At 41.3% G+C, this 20,601-nt stretch overlaps 1 protein-coding gene across 1 annotated transcript in view; it reads right to left on the minus strand.

Moving 5' to 3' along the window:
- Positions 1–1,874: 1,874 nt before the first annotated feature.
- The window catches only part of zranb3.L (zinc finger RAN-binding domain containing 3 L homeolog), a 156,521-nt gene continuing 137,794 nt past the window's right edge, over positions 1,875–20,601 (minus strand). Inside the window, exons 14-21 of the mRNA XM_018235689.2 lie at positions 17,032–17,247; positions 16,409–16,500; positions 14,786–14,887; positions 11,668–11,810; positions 5,602–5,745; positions 4,203–4,593; positions 3,886–4,017; positions 1,875–2,068 (exon numbers count right to left, since the gene is read on the minus strand). Coding sequence (XP_018091178.1) covers positions 1,970–2,068; positions 3,886–4,017; positions 4,203–4,593; positions 5,602–5,745; positions 11,668–11,810; positions 14,786–14,887; positions 16,409–16,500; positions 17,032–17,247 — 1,319 coding nt within the window. The 3' untranslated portion in view covers positions 1,875–1,969. The remainder of the gene's footprint in view (positions 2,069–3,885; positions 4,018–4,202; positions 4,594–5,601; positions 5,746–11,667; positions 11,811–14,785; positions 14,888–16,408; positions 16,501–17,031; positions 17,248–20,601) is intronic.

Consider the following 20,601-nt stretch of genomic DNA (forward strand, 5'->3'; position numbering starts at 1 on the left):
CAGCATCCTCTATAGGCCAGGGATCCCCAGCCTTTTTTACCCAAGAGCCACATTCAAATGTTAAATAAGTTGGAGAGCAACACAAGCATGTAAAAAACTCCTGAGAGTTGCAGGTATGGGCTGTGATTGTGCTACATTGTATCAAGAGTCAGAACCTGAGAGAAGAGAAAGGGACAAAGAAAGGCAATGTGCTTCCCCAGGAGCCGGCACAAACCATTCATTCTACACATCAGTGTCATTAAGGAAGGGAAACTGTGGGATATGGAGAATAGGCTTCTAGCGGTGATTTTGCTGTTAAACATATGGAATGTTCATATAGTTTCATTTCCTAATAAATCATCTTTGCTGTGTCCTATTTAATGGCTATAGTTGCAGATATAGTGGGTGATCCCCCCTCCTCCTCCTCTCAGTAGGCAAATGCTCTATTGCACTTTTATAACCGCGTTACTGTCTTTGGCCACTAGTGGGAGCTGCTCCATCAGTGTCCTGCCTCATATCCATTTCTAGTTGAAATTATTATATAATCAAAGCTGTCAACTACCCCACTTTATCAGGAGTTACAAGATTTTCCTCTCTGTCCTCCGGTCTCCCGTCACTTGATTTCAGGCAATTTCTAACGATTTGCAGAGAAAACTTGTGTGTGCGCATGTGCAGAACATTTCAGTGACATCAGTGGAACAAAGTGCGCATGAGCATCGTGGTTTCAGCGGCTTCAGGTGTTTCACTTCACATTCCTTTTACTCTGTATAATACAATCAGACTGACCCATTCCTTTTACTCTGTATAATACAATCAGACTGACCCAATCAGTAAGAGACAGAGCTGGATCTCCAGATTGGTTTGCTTCATGGGATACGGTCAGGGAAACACATCAGTTAATAGTGCTGCTTCAGCAGAAATCTGCACTGAAATCCATTTTTCAAAAGAGAAGTTTTTTTTATATTTAATTTTGAAATCTGACATGGGGCTAGACATATTCTCAGTTTCCCACCTGCCCCAGTCATGTGACTTGTGCTCTGATAAACTTCAGTCACTCTTTACTGCTGTACTGCTAATTGGAGTGATATCATCCCCTGCCAACAGAACAATGGGAAGGTAACCAGATAGCAACTCCCTAAACATATTCCAGCAGCACTCTGGTTCAGTGAAAATATAATTTATTTGTGTGACAAGTAAAGCAACGTTTTGGGCATAACCGGCCCTTTATTGGATTTGACCTGGGCAGACAGTCACAGTCAGCACCTGACGCTGCAAAGAGCGGTGAGAATGATTGTGTAGCACTACTTTCTGTGTATACAGATAGCAGCTCCCGAACACAAGATAACAGCTGCCTGGTAGATCTAAGAACAGCACTCAATAGTAATATCCAGGTCCCACTGAGACACATTCAGTTACATTGAGTAGGAGAAACAACAGCCTGTCAGAAAGCAGTTCATCCTAAAGTGCTGGCTCTTTCTGACCTGAGATGGCTGCCTACACACCCATATTACAACTAAAAAAATACACTTGTTGTTCAAGAATTAAATTGTATATGGTAGAGTGAATTATTTGCAGTGTAATTTAGAAATAAAAACCACATCATGAAAATCATGACAGAATCCCTTTAAATGGATACTATCGGCCCCAAAACATGCTTTTATACATTTCATTTCCAGGTCTAAGTATGTGTAAGATAGGATCTGTGACAGAATACTCTGTTATACAGATAGCTAGAATCTCAGCCATAAAGCAGGGCAGGACTGCTGTTATATATGTTGGCCAGCAATGGAGTAAGATTAAGAGCTCGGGGGGACGACGGACAGAGTGTTCCTACCAACATGTTTCCATTCACAGACCTGGTTACTGATGAGACAGGAAATTAAAAGAACAGGATGTAATTAGAAAATGAAACCACTTTATTTAACTGCATGGCTGTGCTTGTGTGCAGTGTGGGAAATACATACAGAAATGTACAAGGACAATTTTCTTTTTACATCTTGGAGAAAAACTTGCTGATGTCTGACCCATACTTGGAGGCCGTAGAAAACTTCTTGATGTGACTCCTCTCCTTGGCTTGCCTGGCCGTTCTCTTACATGTGAAAACAAATGGAAAGTTATAAAGCAAAATCATTTTGTCACATTAGATCCTCGGAATGTTGTTTAGGAAGGTTTGGTGAGAACAGGTCAGTGTCAGACTCATAGGGCCCAGCAGAGAAGCTGACACCCAGAGCTGACTGTCAGAACAATTATATGTACTGAGTATTGATGGGTGAATCTGGCTCGTTTCGCAGAAAAATTTGTGAAACTCAGAAGCAAACGGTGAAAAGTCAATGGGCATCAAAATAATTTTAACGCACGACAAATTTTACTTGCGTGACTTTTTGTCCAAATCCATTAAAGTCAATGGGCGTCAAAATTATTTTAATGCACGTCAATTTTTACATGACGATTTTTTTTTTGTTGCAGCAAAATTTTCCGGAGGCGAATTTTTGCAGCAGTTTCTCTAAAAAAAAAATTGCAGGTGGCGAAATGCAGAAATACGCCGCGAGATGGCGAATAAATCCACTCATCACTAGTAGTAAGTGACGGAATATAGACTTAGTGTATGGTTGGCAGGGGCTGATGGGAAATGTCCTAGGAGATGCTCAGGTACTATAGGAAACCAAGTCTGGCCCTGGGATAGGATGCAGGAGTGATCTCTACTGGGGAGCGATCTCTACTGGGGAGCGATCTCTACTGGGGAGCGATCTCTACTGGGGAGCGATCTCTACTGGGGAGCGATCTCTACTGGGGAGCGATCTCTACTGGGGAGCGATCTCTACTGGGGAGCGATCTCTACTGGGGAGCGATCTCTACTGGGGAGCGATCTCTACTGGGGAGCGATCTCTACTGGGGAGCGATCTCTACTGGGGAGCGATCTCTACTGGGGAGCGATCTCTACTGGGGAGCGATCTCTACTGGGGAGCGATCTCTACTGGGGAGTGATCACACAAGTGGAAGCCACTGAAGACATTACAGTTAGGGTTCTGGACCTATTACTGTTCTGTACTTGATTCATTAGCTGAATCACTGTGTGACAAGTGTTGGAAAGTAATGGGACTAACTAACTAACTAAGGTGTCAGGAGTGCACTTGGGCCTCACCAGGATTATAAGAAGATGAGATCCCAGCTGAACACACTGAATTCTGTGCAAGAGTGAAGCTGCCCAGTAGAACATGAGCAAGTTCTATATACAGTGTCATACATTGTGCAGAGCTTGTTGACTGCGGGTTGGGCTGTGGCTCCTATAGTCAAAGCTGCATCAAAGGCTCAGTGTATGTAATGCTCTCAACACCCTGAGATTATTATTAGTATCCCCCCTCCTCTGCAGACATGTGATCACTGCTGGTACAGACTGCTGCTCAATGTGACAATGTCCTTGGGATGATGGTTTGTCCATAACAATAAGTCGCTCATAAGTCTGTGACTCTGCACTGACCTTGTGACTTCCCTCTGTAGCACTAATGGCAAAAGTGCCCCCAGTCAGGCCCAGCATTGCTGTTTGGCTCTAAATGATGTCCATGAGTATGAGCTCCATCTTACACTCACCTCTGTGCCCCTGATCATGCCGCCTGGCAGTTGACTCTTAATAGAGGCCATTAACATGCCATAAAGCAGGATAATTAGCCAGGGAAAGTCTGCACATTATTTAGATTTAGTCTTGGAAACAATATAAAAGGACAACATGAAAGCAGCTCCAATTGCAATTATAGGCCTGGAACTGATGAGACAATGAGGTAAGTCACACTGAGCAGCTCAGCACTAAAGACACATTTTGTCACAAGTCCTATGTGTAGTTATTGTGGTTTCTTTGCTGTAATGCAGTTATGGGGGCGCTGGGATAATGGCACAATCAAACCCACTCACCTCTCTATGACACACAGTGCAGAGAGTCTGCAGATTATCCAGAGAGCACTGCCCCCCTCCGCCGTATACTGGGGTGATATGGTCCACTTGCCAGAACTGCCCTTCTGTGGGGTTTCGGATTAGTTCATTCAGCTGTTGGAGCAGAACAAGGACACAAGTTGGGGTGGCTTTTCAGCAGTGCAACACAGTACATAATACATAGCATGGGAACAGTCTTGCTAATTCTTGCAGACATATTTGCCATCATGCTGTAGCCAATCATATCCCCCCAAGCATTATCCCCAATTCTCTATTTCTCCCAGTGACAGGAGACATACTTGAGCTAGAGGCAGCTGTGCCATCCATGTGCTTTCCAGCAGAGTCTTCCTCTGGCCCTTGGGGGCATCTCTGACGCTCAGGTACAGCTCGTGGACGTTCAGACAGCACTGCTGGCAAACTCCATGCTCCGTTTCAAACACCTTTGCCCTCATGTAACTCTGGTTGGAGCGTATGAAGAAGTCGTCCTGACATTTGCGGGTGCAGAAGCGAGTGTCCCAGGCGGTGGCGAGGTGCTGATTGGACGGCTGAGTACATGGCCCCTGGCAGTGAATACACAGAGGCTTCCCCTCACTGTCCATCGCCTGGAGGTATCCTTTAAGGGCCGAACATTCTCCTTCTGAGTGGACAGGCTGAATCATGGAAGAGCTTTGATCTTTTCCATCTTCCACTCTAATTAGAGAGACATTTGAGGGAGAGGAGTGATTCGGAACTATATATATATATATATATATATATATATATATATATACACACAGAGTATCTGCTCCACAAATATAATAATTACTGTCTCATTACAATTTCAAACTGTGAAACTAATAGGAAGGATAAAGCGATTCAGCGAGTCGGACAATAAATAGGCCGCCTCCTATAAATCAGCCTCTTTTTGCTGGAACGACTGCACTTGTGTAACCAATAAGGCACGTAGTTCTGATTACCAATGTCATTACCTGCAGGAACGGCACAATTAGCATATGAAACAGCAACGGGCACCTTTCATGTGCATAATTAGAATATATTCTCTTCTTGCACCTTAAAAGGAAACTTTATTCTTTGGAAACAAACCTGAATCCCTGCTGTGAGCAAAACTGACATCAAATCTTACCACCCGCTGGCACTTTAACTACATAGAAGCTCAGGGTGCCAAGCAGGCTGGGTGCACCCATCATAAGCAACGACCAATAGAATAGAAGGACATATTCTAACCGGCCGTATCTTCCCATATATTCTTAAAGGTGCCACTAACAATTACAGGGGAACTCCACCCATTACGCAGCTACTATAGCTTTGCCAAAATGCTCCGAAAAACAAGGAGACTTTCCCGTGTGCACTGCAGGGTCTGATTAAGGACACATGACAGTTTCAGGCGGCAGATGAGGTTATTTCTAATAAGTAAAGTGTAGGATTTTAGCTGCTCCTATTGAATGATTCCAGGTAATTGCATGATTCTTATCTGCTCACTCCTGAGCTAAAATCACTAGCCTGGCCATTCCAATCCGACTCGGCACAGGCTGTCACGTCTTAAATGGAGGCCACATAAAGCCTAGTTACAGTTGCTATGCAAAATATGTGCTAGTGCTTAAAAACAAAAAAACAAGATGCCAAAGTGAACACGAGTGCATTAATAAGGGCACATCCCCTCAGTTTATCAATGCAACTGTCACAGCGGGCAGCACTTACGTTGCGGGAGGCTCTGCAGCTGCTGCGGAACACACCTGCCCTTTGATTGACGAGGCAGAGTCCCTGCAGATCAACCTCACGCTGCCTCCGCTGCTCTGAACTTTGCTTAATGAGGCGGCAGCAACATCTTCTTTGGTCAGGTACCTGGGAATGGAGCGGGATGTGAGAAATGTGCCACATAAATCAGCTGTGAAAGCAGGGAAATGAGTACAAACACTCTACTGTGCTGCCACATGCATTAACCTTATAGATCTGGGGCCTAGTCGACTCATGTGACTTACCTTTCTGGAAAGAAATGGTAACTCCGTATTGTAAAATGAACTTATTGGGGTGCACAAAAGCCATTCTTCTGAAACCCCAACTCCCCCATCCCACAAAATGGCAAAAAAAAAAGAGGGTCTCCAAATGCTATTCAACCTATACGGCCAATATCCAACACTGCTCACATAGATCAAGGCAATGGGAAACCCTCTAACCAGTAACTGAGATATGTTTCATCCCACGGCCAGACATGGGAAAGAGAACAGTCCAGGAGTAGGAAGTCCACTCTTTTCCATAGTCAGACAGGAACCTTCCCCAAGATATGTCATCCAATCTGCATCAGGTACCGAGCTCTGGTTCAGTACCTGCTGCAGACTGGATTGACATATCTTGGGGAAGGTTCCTGTCTGACAATGGGAAAGAGAGCAGTCCAGGAACAGGAATTTTGGAGTACCTGGGTAAATTCTGGGTGTAGATTGGAATGATATCTAAGGAAAACTTCCTTTTTATCCATGGAAAACACAGAGCAGACCAGGATCAGGAAGTGCAACTTGGCACATGGCCTGGCCATAGGAAAGAGAGCAGGCCAGGACTTACAGGAGCCCATAGAATGCTCTGAAGTGGGGCACCCCTCCACAGGCACAGATAGGGGGATATCAGTTGGAGCAAGGTACAGTATATCTAGTGGCAGGTACAAGGCTTGTGGGCTGAGCGCTGCAAAAGTCTATGGCACATCACACAGCAATAAAATGGCTATGTTTTTCTGTAACATGGCAACTTAAGATGACTGTCCCAAAATACCCACTCAATCTCAGTTTTGTTGCTGTGCCACTTCCCATGGGTTTTTGTTGCTGTTAAGTAAATATATATGTGAGCTGCAATAACTTCATAGAGCGCAGGATATATCCCACTATCTGAGCTGTACTTTAGCAAGCGTGGGAGAGCAGAAAAACAATATTTTCCCCTGCTGGTTTATGACTGCAGTGCCAGCAATGCAGTAAAATACAATGTTAGACCAGGTTCAAATACAAACACGCTCTGTGGGTTAAATTAAAGGGGAAGTAGATGGAGCAGCCTTTGTACGTTGATACAGGAGCTGGTAGACTGCGCTTTTCTTGCCGAGTAACACAAGACAGCTCCCAAGTTCAATAGATATTGCCCAGTAAAGTAAAACCATATATATATATATATATATATTTCATAGCAATCTACTTTTCTGCAGGCAACTGATGATATGTCAGATCCTAGCACATTATGGCACCTCCCACACAAATAGATAAAACATACACACATTGAAAGTGATGATAACAAATAGACATTCTGGGGGTTATGTAATAAAAGTCACTAGGTTTGCCCAGGTGCAGTAAACCTTAGCAACCAATCAGCAGGCAGGATTTACTGGTTACCTGTTTAAAAGCAAACATCTTATTGGTTGCTAATGGTTACTGCTCCTGGGCAAACTTAATGCCTTTTATTGCATACGGGGTCTGTGTCTGTCTCTAATATATGATATGAAAACAAATAAATAAAAAAGGGAATATTTCCACTTTACCAGCACTGACATTGTCTTTGATTGGATAAAGGGCAAGTAGCCATTCCCTGTGAGCTGTACAATACTGAGCCTGGAGGAACCTGTTGGAGAAGGGCTCTGCTCAAAGAAAGGGCACGGCTGCTTGTTTATCTCTCTCATTCAATCAAGTTTTGGAAACTTTTTACTGATGGATATGTTGACTTTTTGGATTTTTCCCTGAAATGCCCACACAAGGAGCTCATAGATATTTTGTGAAGGGAATGGGTCTGGTATATATATGAGACATGTACTAAATATGTATCCGTGTAACTGACAGAGCCTGTTGGCATTCTGACCTATTGGTCACAATGACACACTTTATTTTTGCAAGAAATGATCTTTATCATAGAACAAGGCTCTTGTGTACAATGTGTATTACATGTAGTCTACTGCCCCCTACTACACCGTGGCTCGTGTGCACTTCACAAAAGTAAGAACTGGTACCTTTGAGTTGCTATTGCTCCATTGGGGCTCTTCTCTGCAATAAGTGGTACAAAGAGATCACAAAGCTAAACACACACACACACACACAAACACACACACACTAAATGGAGAGGTACAGGAGCTACGGGGCCACTCTCTCACTTGGCTGCATGAGCTATTTTGGAAAGTACTCCATAGAACCACTGAAGTGCAAAATTTGAATTGAAGGAAAAAAAACTAATATTACACAAAATATCTCCCATGTAAACCCTCATTTGTATATTCAGATCAGAACATTTATGAAAAGTAAAATATTGCAATACTGGAGCTTACATCTCTGCTCGACCCTACCATGTACCCTCTACTTGCTTGTGATGGTCATGGTGATGATTTGTCTATACAAGTTCCACATGATGGACATCACATTAATGCACAGCTAATATTATTGTACATTATTATTGTTGTACAGTTTGTAATTAAACACCCCTCCCCCCATTTCCTAACATGTCTAATTCAGAGCTTACAGGCAGAAAGAACAGTCTTTTTTTGAAACAAAAATGAAAAGATGTTTTGATTAGGGAGACCCCCCCCCCCCCTCTTCCTTTTTACCTCAATCTTAAATTAGCTCAGGTATGACTGGCAAATCACCTTCACAAATAAAATACTAGCTAAATTGGCTCCCAGTTGGGTTCAATTGTAGCGATTCACTGAATTTCAGGAGAAATTAAAGGTTCTGAAGCTTTCCATGCTGGTTTGGGCAATTCAAAGGAAATATTCAGCCATGCACACAGATAATCTTCCAAAATAACTGTAGCCAGGGACAGATAAGGAAATGTATCAAAACAGCTTTCAAGGCCCTGCCTAGATGAGACGTGGCATGCAGGTTGATTGGAGAGGATACCATGAGCTGAGAATGCTCACAAGAGTCTGTGACAGTATAATGCTCATACTTCTGGCAGGACTGTCATCTGCATTGCAGAAGTCTATGGAAATCACAAGGACCCAGCCACTCTATGTAACTTCATCCAACTGTTTGTCTGTATTCTGCAGTTAGATAGTGAAATCCTTGTTCATCTCTATGGAGCAGCAAGGAAATAAAATGGAACAGAACAGTTTCCACAGACAGGTAAATAGTGTTACTGAATGTAACTCGGCAGCACAAATACAGAGCCCATAGTCCTGTTGTACAATTGCACATCGGTTTTTGTTTACGGATCCAGACTCACTCAATTTTCTGCAGTATTTTTTATTATATTATCACCAAAACAGTATCAACGTGATAAGTGATAACACTTTTTTTCCAGTTATTCTCTATCATTCACCTTGACTTTCTATTTCTCTACTTTTCCCTCCTTTTCTCTTCACCCCCTTGATTTCTTGTCTGTCCTAAATATGCCAAACCTCTTGCATATTCCATTTTTCTCTTGACTCTAATTTCTGTTCTTTTAATGTTGAGCCCTACTGCCCCGGTTGCCCCCCCCCCCAATGGTTCTTCCTTGAGCCCTGCATGTGCAATGTAATATAAACTGCCCTACGTTCCCCTTGGTAAAACATCCAGCTACCTGACCATGATTTGTATGATTCTCCCTCTGCCCAGCACCTACCTAAAGTATCTCTTGCACTCCCACCATATAATGATTTCACAACGCAGGAAGGCACGCACACCCTGATGCCAAGTAAATAAAGATACTGAAGGCAGGGCTCTCTACAGCATTACCCCCTGCCCCCCCTCCACCATGGTGCCCTGGAGTAAAACATGATATATTCTTACTAATGAAAGGCTGCACCAAGATTTCAATAAGAACATGGGATCCATAGTTACAGCATTTGGGTGACCCCAGGTCTGGACTGAGAATCAAAATAGGCCCTGGCATTCTATGTATACAGGGGCCCAACAGCCCAAAAAAAGTGTCTGTCTATGGCATCTTACAGCAGCACCTCTGGGATTTGCCAGAACCCATAGATTGCCAGTCCGGGCTTGGGTGGCCCCTAGGTATGTGATGGGATACTGGAGGAATAATAAGAACATGTGTAAGGTTTGTTTTTCCTTATTGCCAGATTCTTTACCATGTGAGCACTTATTAGTGATCTAGGGATTGTAAATCCCTAATTATACGTATTTCATGTTTAATCCACTACTAGATGGCATGAAAAGACTAAAGGATGATATTTGCAGTGAGAAACATGGCAGGAGATTGTTGGATCACTGACATAAAAGTGGGGGGATGTAGGGCATCCTTGACTGGACAATTGAACTTGGAAAATGGGGCTTTTATGGGGGAAAAATCAAGGGTGAAAAAAAGTAAATGGCTCAGGGGATCACTTTATGGACTTTCAGTTAATATGAACAAGTAACAGATTAGAAACTAAAAGTTTATTTTAGAATATGTTGCTTTTTTTCAAGCTCACGTGCAGCTGAGTCGCATGGCAATAGTGAATAAATGCAGGTGAGACTAATGTGATTCAGTTCTGAGTCTGACAATCAGCAGCGCAAGCAACGTCTAAAGGTGTTAATTGATGTGAGAAAACTAATCATCACCTGCGTGCATTTAGAGCAGAGATCAGGCTTCATATGAAAAGTGACTTGGATAGGTACAAACATCTTTAGCTCTGTCACACAACACATTGCTTATAAGGTGATAAGGTAATGAGTGTGGAGATTGGGAGGCAATGGCCCCCGCAGATGTCGTAAGCACAGAATAGCCAATGGATGAGCACCACTAGTGGAGAAACGTGGTCTTTATTACAAAATGTGTACCCCAGGTTATTGTGGTCATACATTTGAGAAAATGCCCAAAGTTTCCTTGCGAGTAGAGAAGCATTTGGAGGAGAAGAAAATATTTATTGCGATGACTAATCTCCTTGTACGCTATTGCCATAAGAGCACCATCACATTGACACACATGAGAACAGGTTTACCAGGAGCCAATTATTTATCCTGTGGTCAAGCTGAGAAATAATGGTTGAACATGTTAGTTGGGTGGTACGTATGGAAAGGCAGGGCCACAACTAGGGATGGGCAGAAGAGGCATGTTCCACAGCAGTGCAGGGGTGCAAGACGTACCTTTTTTGCACCACTATCAGAGCACAAGTGTGAGTACACATGTACATGCTCAGGCATGGGGTGGGGTGAAGTGATGGCCAGATTGCCTAGGGTGCTCAGCTGGCTTAGCCCTGTGCCAAGGTAGGGCCAAATGAAGATAATATCAGTAAGTTGAAGCAATAGAATTTTGTGAGTATCTCATGGGGATGAGCTAACTGCCAGACAGAGTGAAAGAAAGAATATCACTTACTGTAACTCATCCCCACTTACCATAGAGATCCAGCCCTGAGGCAAACATTCAAAAGACACTGTGAGCCCTAAATGATTATTACCAGAATAACAAATGCTTCTGCGCAAACAAATAAAATACAAAAATAAGAGCATTACAAACATATTCCATATAGTTTTGACTTTCTGTGTTAATTGAATTTCCTTGGTACTGTGCAAGGAAAAAAGAGTGCAACTAATTTTATTCTCTATTTTATGCTTCCTTTGGAGATACATTTACAACGTAGGATGATTATAGGAATATAGCTTTTCTTTTCCAGCACCACTATATTTATTGCTTCAGGTTTCTCAGATAGAAAGAAAAACACATTCTAGCATGCAATCACCAGCAGCCTTAATCTCATCCACACAATAAGGTTAATACTGTATCTTTTGAGAACTCTGAGGCCTACTGCCGAGCCGCTCAGAACATTAATTCTTCAAGGCCCCTTTCCTCTAGTCATAAAAGTCAGGAACTGGGGAGAGGAAAGTTAATTTGTACCTCTTGGTGCTGCTGGGTTTCTGCTGCTGTTTTGAGAGGTCTCCCAGGGCCGCAACAGGGCTGCTAAATATTAGGCCACTTTTTCGGATTATCCTCTGCTTCATGGCCGTCAAACTGTTCCATTCTCTCACAAACCTTAAAATCTAGAGTTAAGTGAAGGGGTAAAAATAAAAAGCACAGGAAATTAGCAGAAGCCGTGGGGAATGAGCAACAGACTCTCTCTGTGGGATGTTCCCCAAAAGAACTGCAGTACTTACAGAAAGGAATTGTATTTTGCCATAGGTTGCAGAATTTGAGAAGAGAAGTCTGTTAGAAGACTTGATGTCTAAATAATAAGTAAAGCTGTGTGCCAAACCAGTCTTATAACTCCCATATAATTCCAATTCACCTATATCAATATAGTTGTATTGGGAATAATGTATAAATAATAAGGATATTAGAAGTTATATGTGACCATAGAAAGGCACGAGGCAACAGGCTGAGTTATAAAGGGAACTCTGAGTATCACTCGTGTATTATAAGGGATAATGTACCCCCTACTGTTAATTATAAGGATATTGGACATCACTGAGGGTTTCTGTGACCATATAAAGGCTGCAGGCTGAGCTATACAGGGAACTCTGGGTATCACTCATGTATTATAAGGCATAATGTACCCCCTACTGTAAATTGTAAGGATATTAGAAGTCACTGAGGAGTTCTGTGGCATATAAAGGCACAAGGCTGCAGGCTGAGTTATACAGGGAACAGAGACAAGGTACCCCCCTACTAACTATCTATCTGTCTGTCTGTCTGTCTGTCTGTCTGTCTGTCTGTCTATCTATCTATCCATGTCTCTGACTATGTATCAGACTGCCTACCTCAGACCTACGTCTGTTAGCCTGCGCTCTAATGTAGCTGACTTGTTCTGTTTATTAGATAGTGTGCTAGATGAGCACAATCTCCTGGCCTCAGCCTGTTCAAAGCCCTATGCACGGAACTTGGCAGATAAAAGGTTACACCAAAAGGTAATGAATATTGATGAAGTATCACAGCTACTAATACTGCGAATGAGAGGGAGAGAAGAAATTAGTTCCTTGGCATTTGCAAGCACAAAAATAAGTAGGTGTTAGAATTAGCTAAAGGAGCAGATCTCACCCTTATTTTGAGCACTGGCAGAAGTTAACACCACTCGCCTGAATTTGCAGAAAATGTTTAATTAAAAAAAAAACTTCTATATATAGGATCGTTAAAGGTGCATGTGTTTTCACAAATAAAACCAACAAACATTTCCTAACGGATTAGAATTTGTATTTACATTTTACATTAGCTGCCCATACAGCATCTCTGAGAGGCATTATGAAGGCATGCTGTTTATCAGTCAGGCTGGAATATCCATCTCACACAAATACCATATGCCAAGGCACTGGGGGGGGGGAAAGTAGTCTTTTCGCAGCTTGCGAGTTAGGAGACTGCTGAAGAGATGTATCATTATGAAGAAACTGCCTGCAATTGAGAGGAAGCATTTTCCACGGTGCCATTTTGCTATGCGTCTACAAATGTATCACTGTTAGAAATGGCAATTTCTTTTTCGTGTATTTATGGAAAAGCATCTGTCTGCATCAGATTGAAGCTACATTGTAAAAGCTATCCATCTGCGTTTTCTTCCCCCACATATATCTTATTGTGTAAGCCCTTCTCTTCGGGATCTATCATTAGCACAATAATTAAAGTAACCCTTTACATGGATGGCAACTGACATGATATAGGGGGCATGTTTCATTGCTACTGAGGAGGCACCACAACTTCTGAACAGCAAAGAAATCAAAGCATAAGTGTTAAAAGGGCAGTATGTTCAACATGAGTCAATTACCATTCAATTATAATTGTATTGTTATTTGATTTATTAGACTCTGCAGTGGAAGAATGTTCTCATTCTATTCTTAATGCCTTGACCTTCAGCCACTGAATATCAGTAGCCTATGTGTGCTCACAAGGTGTAAATGGATGTTGACGTCCAAGTTTTAGAGCAAACTCTTGAGCTCAGTGGGGGTGGCACAGCCTAAAGCTGGTCATAGACGCAAAGATCCGATCGTACGAATCAACGTACGATCGGACTTTCCCATCTCCCGAACCGCCACTAACCATTCAGATCCAAGTCTTACCATTCTGATCAAATAAAGTAGTTAAAGAACAGATCAGCCAATGTTCTACCTCTGACAGCAATTAGACAGTCTGGTTCTGAGCTTATCTTAACAAGACATATTGTCCACAGGAATTCTAAACTGTTTAGGACAACACAACATAGAATATAGATAAATGACCACACTAATGCTTCCCGGAATATCCAGGGTGAGAAATTAAACATGCCCAAGGGCAGTCCAAGCTGACGTTTAGAAATATGAAATCAATAGCTGAAAAGACATTCATAAAGATCTCAAAATGCACAGTGGCAAAGTTCTGTTTTTAAAATACAAGAAGAAATAAATTGTTACTGCTCTCCTTGAGACACCAGAGAAATATGCCATATAAATAGCCCTCCCTGCATAACCAGAAGTGTGTGCAGTGAGCACGAAAGAAATAATCATATCAACTCATAATGAATGAAACGCTATTTAACATGAGAGTAGGCCAAGTGGAATGAGAAGCTGGTAGGCTAAAAAGGGTGATGGTAAAAATATGCAGACAGAGATAACTGGAATATGGAGGTGTGTCTTTATACACCAGCTGATAAAATGAGCCAACTGGAATTAGTATGTGGGTTTTGTGTTTCCATTTCATACTTCTAATGCAGTGATCCCCAACCAGTAGCTCGCAAGCAATATGTTGCTCCCCAAACCCTTGGATGTTGCTCTCAGTGGCCTCAAAGCAGGTGCTTATTTTGGAATTCCAGGCTTGGAGGCAAGTTTTGGTTGCATAAAAAACAGGTGCACTGCCAAACAGACCCTCCTGTAGCCTGCCAGTCCACATAGTGGCTACCAAATAGCTAATCACAGCCCATATTTGACACCCCAGAAACTATTCTGCATACTTGTGTTGCTCCCCAACACTTTTTATTTTTGAATGTGGCTCAAGGGTAAAAAAGGTTGGGGACCCCTGTTCTAATGGAACACATTAGATACGAGACACTATATCTTACCAAAGATCTGTTAGGTTTCTTTTGCAGAGCTTCAGGGAAATCATCCCAGTTGTCTAATCTGATGTCCATAGGAATGAAATTACAATTCATGGGTTCCCCTTCCTAAAATAGCAAATGCATGTTTAGAACAGAACAAAACATAAAAACAAAATTAACATTCAGATAACAGGGGTGGGATGGAGAGAAGAAGGGAAAGGAAAAGATGAGATTTTATGGCAAGTAATTGATAGAATAAATAGCAGGATGGAAATTGAGGGGGGCTGCAGTTTTTGTGCAAGTGGTAAATAGGTTTCCAGTAAGATGAGAGTAGGAAAAGTGAGGCAAGGGGAAAGTGTAGGGGACAGGGTGGAAGTAGAAGAGGGCTGTAGGGGTATTGTGAGAGTGGTAGAGAAGACAGAAAAAAACAAGTATGGGTAGGAAGAGAAGGGTGGGTATGACAGTTCATGGGAAATGATGGAGAATTAGTAGACAGTAGAGAAGTGAAGTATGGAAGAGAGGGTAAGCAAATAAAAGAGCAAAGTTGTTGTGAAAATGTGGATAAAGGGGGGTGGTTGTAGACATGGCAAACTTCTGAGGATACAGAAAAATACAATAAAATATTGCCCAAGCCCATCAGTGCTTAATAAGATATTGATTTTATTATTCAGACCAATACAATCAAGCTGATTGGTTGCTATGGGTTACCAGAAGCTTTTGTTTCTGCAAAGAAATTTTTGCTAATTATGTAACAATCACTGGTGTCCCATGTCATGGTAATACGTGGCTGATTTTCCTATAAAACTGACCAATAAAATCCACTTATTTATGGAATGCTAAGGACAAGGGTGCCCAGACGTTACCAATGTTGGGTCTAAAAAAAAATTCTACAATCCAGGTTATCTAAAATATGAACAATAGACAGTACCAATGAAAATGTTTATAGACATGGTCACCTAAAGATCTATTGGCACCCTTGAGTTAAGACCATGCAATGACAGATGCTGGGAGAGTGAAAGAAGCCTTACAGATCAGATATTCAAGCTGAGCTAGAAATGCTAATCATTTCATCCAACCCCCTGCCTCCACTTGCATGGCTATTGAAAAAGGTGGTGGGGGTGAAATTTTAATTGGTAGGAATAAGTGCTTATGTGCTAGTGCCATTCCTGATGCTTTTTTTCTTCTTTATTTACTTTAAAGGATGACATATAGGTTTTACACCCACATAAAATTAACTTCTGGTCAAAAAACGCTGAAATGTTTTGCATCTGAATGTTAAAAGGGATGCAAATGGAGAACCATGCATACATCAATAATGACTATAAATAGCATTTAACGCGGCCAGTGACATTGAATAAAAAGTGCACTGCAGAGGCTCAACAGGCATGTGGTGTGCAAGGCAAATGCTTTCACTCATATACAATATACAGTTTTCCCAGTCTTTTTATAAGACATGGTGGAAAACTGGGAGCTAAATGTGTTCTCCAAAGACAAAGTGAATTGCATCTGTAAGTTTTCTTAGCGTGAGACAATAACTGGCCAAGTGGTTTGCAGATATCAATGAAATAATAACCAGGTGTGCCCTTTCAAGTCTTATTCCTTATTCTTGTAATCTGGCTGGGTTTTATTTCCAGCCTGTAAACATACCTTACTATATAAATAGATTCTATCAGTATGCTTGCTGGCGCAGAACATTAATCCATCATAAACTGGGAAACAAACAGAGTTCTCACAATGTTCTGCAAAAAAAACACAATATGTAGGGCAGTCAGTATGGATGTACGCATCCGTATACAGGGCAGGCAGCCACTAGGGAAAGGATTTCAGTAGAAGGAGCGAGGGGGAAAGGGTGGAGGGCAAGAAGGAAGAGAATGTGAGAGAAAGAGAGAAGCAGCAGTGGTGAAACGGGAGTGGAAGATCATGACTGAGACTGCAACATGGGGGGGGGGGAACAAGTTTAATTTAGAAATGTAACCCCTTCCTAAAAGAGGCGGTCACTGCTTGGATGCAGAAATTGATTAGCAGAGCCTCTTTTCATGTTAGTGTTGCTACTCTGGAGGCAATTACCTGCTGGAAATCATAACCTGGCAACATGTTGCGACAAGAAAAAAAAAAAGTTATAAAAAGGTTAATTAAACAGACTGTAGTATACTGCAAAATCATTCCCCAGCCGAAGAAGATACAAACAAACGTTCTCCAATAGGAAGCTGTTCTATCAATTGAACATTTAGTCACCCTAGCAGAGGAGAAAGTTGTACATTTAGCGTTACCTGGCTCAGTAGTTGTTGATGTGTCCCCGGGGTGGGCTTCCAACTTGTTATTTTCAGTGTTTATTAAATGATCCCTCTGTAACTCACTAGTCGGAGAGGGGGCCGTGTCCTGCTGAGTGCCGTTGAGAATCTCATTATCCACATGCTTCAGCCTTTGATTTTCTTTCTCATCTTCATTGCAGTTGGCATTGACTATTTGTTTTTTGGTCGGAGGACCTGTCCTCGTAAAAAAAAGGAAGGTGGAAAAAATGAAGACATGAGCACCATAAGGGAGAAGCAAATGTCACAAAAAAGTTAAGCTGCCAGAATGCCCGCGTGCCAAACATCCAATTATTTCTAGAAGACAAAGCATTTGTTACGGAGCTGACCTAAGGCCAAATGTAAGCGCTTCTGCATAAAGAAAAATGGCTCCTGGCGAGATAACCATGAGCAACTGTCCATGGTAGGCACGTAAACAAGTATTGCCAAGGAACACAGACATATACATTCACTAGCGTTTATAGCGGAGTAAAGGGTTTAGATAAACATGGTTCTTCCCAAAATGATTGGGTCAATCATACAATTCTGTGCACCACTGCAAGTGTTTGGCTTTTGTTGGGTCTGTAGGAGTGCAGTCCATGTCCAGGGCCTTCACTGATGTGCCCATTTGGCCATAGACGCCACCTTGGCTAATGGAATTTCATATACCACATCCATTTAATGGCTTCTGATTAGTTATTAATACTTAACTAATATGGGAAATTCTATTAAAAACTGATTAAACACAAATATCTATTAATTCAAGCACTGGAAAAAATATTACATTTCATTACCCAAATTAGGCCCAGTGAAGACATGAGAATATTCATCTTCTATTCACATGCCTGTATATTGCATTTCTTGCATTGGGGATGGCTTTTCTCACCCTAATCTTGATGACTGTTTTGCTCTATTGCTTACCAAGTCTTACCAATTAGAAGCCATGATCCAATATCTTGCACTGATGAGATCTAAAAAGGTGAAAACAAGCTGTCCCCAAGTTAAGATTTATGATTCTGAATTATTAGGCTGTATCTGAGCTGTAAAAGGGGACATGTCACATGGACATGAAAACGTGTTTAATAAAAGTCGGAAACACAAAAACCCAGATTCTTTGTTTCTCATAACATCCATACCTGTTAAAAGGGTATTTAAAAATCTCAGCTGTCAATCATATTCCGCCTGCACCGAATTTATGAATGAGGTACAGAGGCACTGCAGGAAATTCCTTTCACTTTCCATTCCTAATTGTGTAGCCTGTGCATGGGCATGTGCATCGGGTCCCCATTCTGGTACATAAACGAGATTTTGGCATGATACAAAGCTTGCCTTAAAGGGGACCCGTCACCCAAAAAAATTATTTCAAATCCTATTTTCTCATGTTAGTCAAGCAAAATGAACTTTAATTACACTGTATCAATTATTTGAATCTTGTTTCCATCAGTCTGGGACTCATAATTATAGCAACCAGGAAGGAGCCAATTTGTGGACACAGTTATTAAGGCAAGCCTTGTATCATCTCTTGTGCACCAGAATGGGGGACCCAATGTCCATCCCCATGCCCTGGCTACACAATTAAATGGTGAAGAGAACTTGGGGAATGCAGGGAGAGCAGTTACAGCTAGGAAGTGCTGAATGGAAAGTGAAAGTAATTCATTCCCCCAGCCTCTATGCCTAGGCGTAGAGGAGGGGCAGGCAATATTTGATTGACAGCTGATATTTTTAAATGAGTTTACAACAGCTATGAATAATTTAATAAAAAAAAATTGGATTTCATATTTAATTTGAAAAGGACTTGTATTACACAGATTTTTGTAGATTTTAAATAGATAGGCTGTGCAAAATATAAAAATATTTCTAATATAGTTAGTTAGCCTACCTATTTATCCAGTTTTTATTTTTATACTGAAAAATTCCTTTAATAACAGTGTTCACAGAATTTCTGCTACCTGCTTGCTGTAATTGTTTAATACCAAGCCTGAAACAAACACGATTTATGTAATTTATATTGTGTTAGTAAAGTTAATTTTGACTAAAATAATAGAATTATTCCTTAGAGTGACAGGTCCCCTTTAATCCAGAGGTTCTGGTGCATAGTGGGCCACATGGACATAAAGGAGTAATACACCTGTCTGTTAAAGTTTCTTGTTTCTGGTTCTAACAGAGTGCTATGTGTGTAGCATGAAGAATGGGAATACCTTCTAAATTCAGAAGCCTTTCACGGCACGTCTTGCATTAGGAGTGGTATTTTGGCTCCCTTACATTGATGACTTAATGTCCTTTCAGAAAGACAGAGGTACATACAGAACATCCAAATGATATGTGCACATCAGTGAACAATTATCCATTAAGTAATTCAGCAATTAAACATACAGGTATTGGATCTATCAGGAAAAATGTTATCCAGAAAACTCTAAATTAGGGGAAGGCCTTCTCCCATATACTCCATTTAATCCAATTTTTTTTTTTAATTATTTCCTTTATCTCTGTAATATTACCTTGTACTTGATCCAAACTAAGATATAATGAATCCTTGTTGGAAGAAAAATCAGCCTATTGGGTTTATTTAATGTTTACATGATTTTATAGTAGACTTAAGGTATGAAGATTCAAATTACGGAAAGATCTGTTATCCAGAAGAAAAAAACAGTTTCCGAGCATTCTGGATAACAGGTTCCATACTTGTACTTCATTTTCAGACCTAAACAATTGTAAGTGGTTATATTTTTAATATGAATCAGATAAAAACCAATTAAAGACGTCTGCGTTTAGCCGACTTACAACTTTCTAAGGGACTAGAAAGTGCACAAAGTAGATCAACCCTACCAGCATAAATATATTTAACTTTGGACAGTATAGATTTATATTATGGGATCTGCTGTAATGTAAGAGCTGTGGATTGGATTAATTCTGGCCAGATAAATTTATATTTGCGTGCTGTTCAGATGGTTTAATACCAATCTAGAGAAGTGGGCTATAGATGTAGGAGGGTTAGTTAATGAAAGAAGAACATTAATATTAGGCACATCATGAGACAATGCTGGCTTGTCATGCTTCAGTAATCATCAAGCACTTTATAGTCCTTTGAGCAAGTCAATATTTGCTCCTGGATATCCTGCCCTAAAGAGACCTTTAAACCTTTAAGCTGTGCAAACCTCATCTCATTGAGCAGGGGACTTAGTGGGAGGCTTGCATGAAATGTACACGTGGCATCATTAGCCTGCAAAAGAACTGGGAATATATAATTTCATTGCCCTTTTGATCATAAGTCTCCAGAAAGGTAAAAATAATAAAAAAAAATAAAATAAAACTCAGCATGGCTATAGATGTCAGCTTATTTGCTGCCATGGTAACGGGACCTGCACTCTTGTCCATTGAATTCACATCCCGCTGACATTAATCAGAAATGTCCATTTGTGCCAGCTTAATGCCATGCCATAGGAGCTCTGAACATACGTTGCTGACAGAAATTGGCACCTTTCACTTTGAGAGGAGACACATTCACAGGCTGATGTTCAGGTGCAGATTTTATGTCCCTGCAAAAACATTTTA

Source organism: Xenopus laevis, chromosome 9_10L, assembly GCF_017654675.1.
Source record: "Xenopus laevis strain J_2021 chromosome 9_10L, Xenopus_laevis_v10.1, whole genome shotgun sequence".
In the NCBI taxonomy this organism is placed as follows: domain Eukaryota; kingdom Metazoa; phylum Chordata; class Amphibia; order Anura; family Pipidae; genus Xenopus; species Xenopus laevis.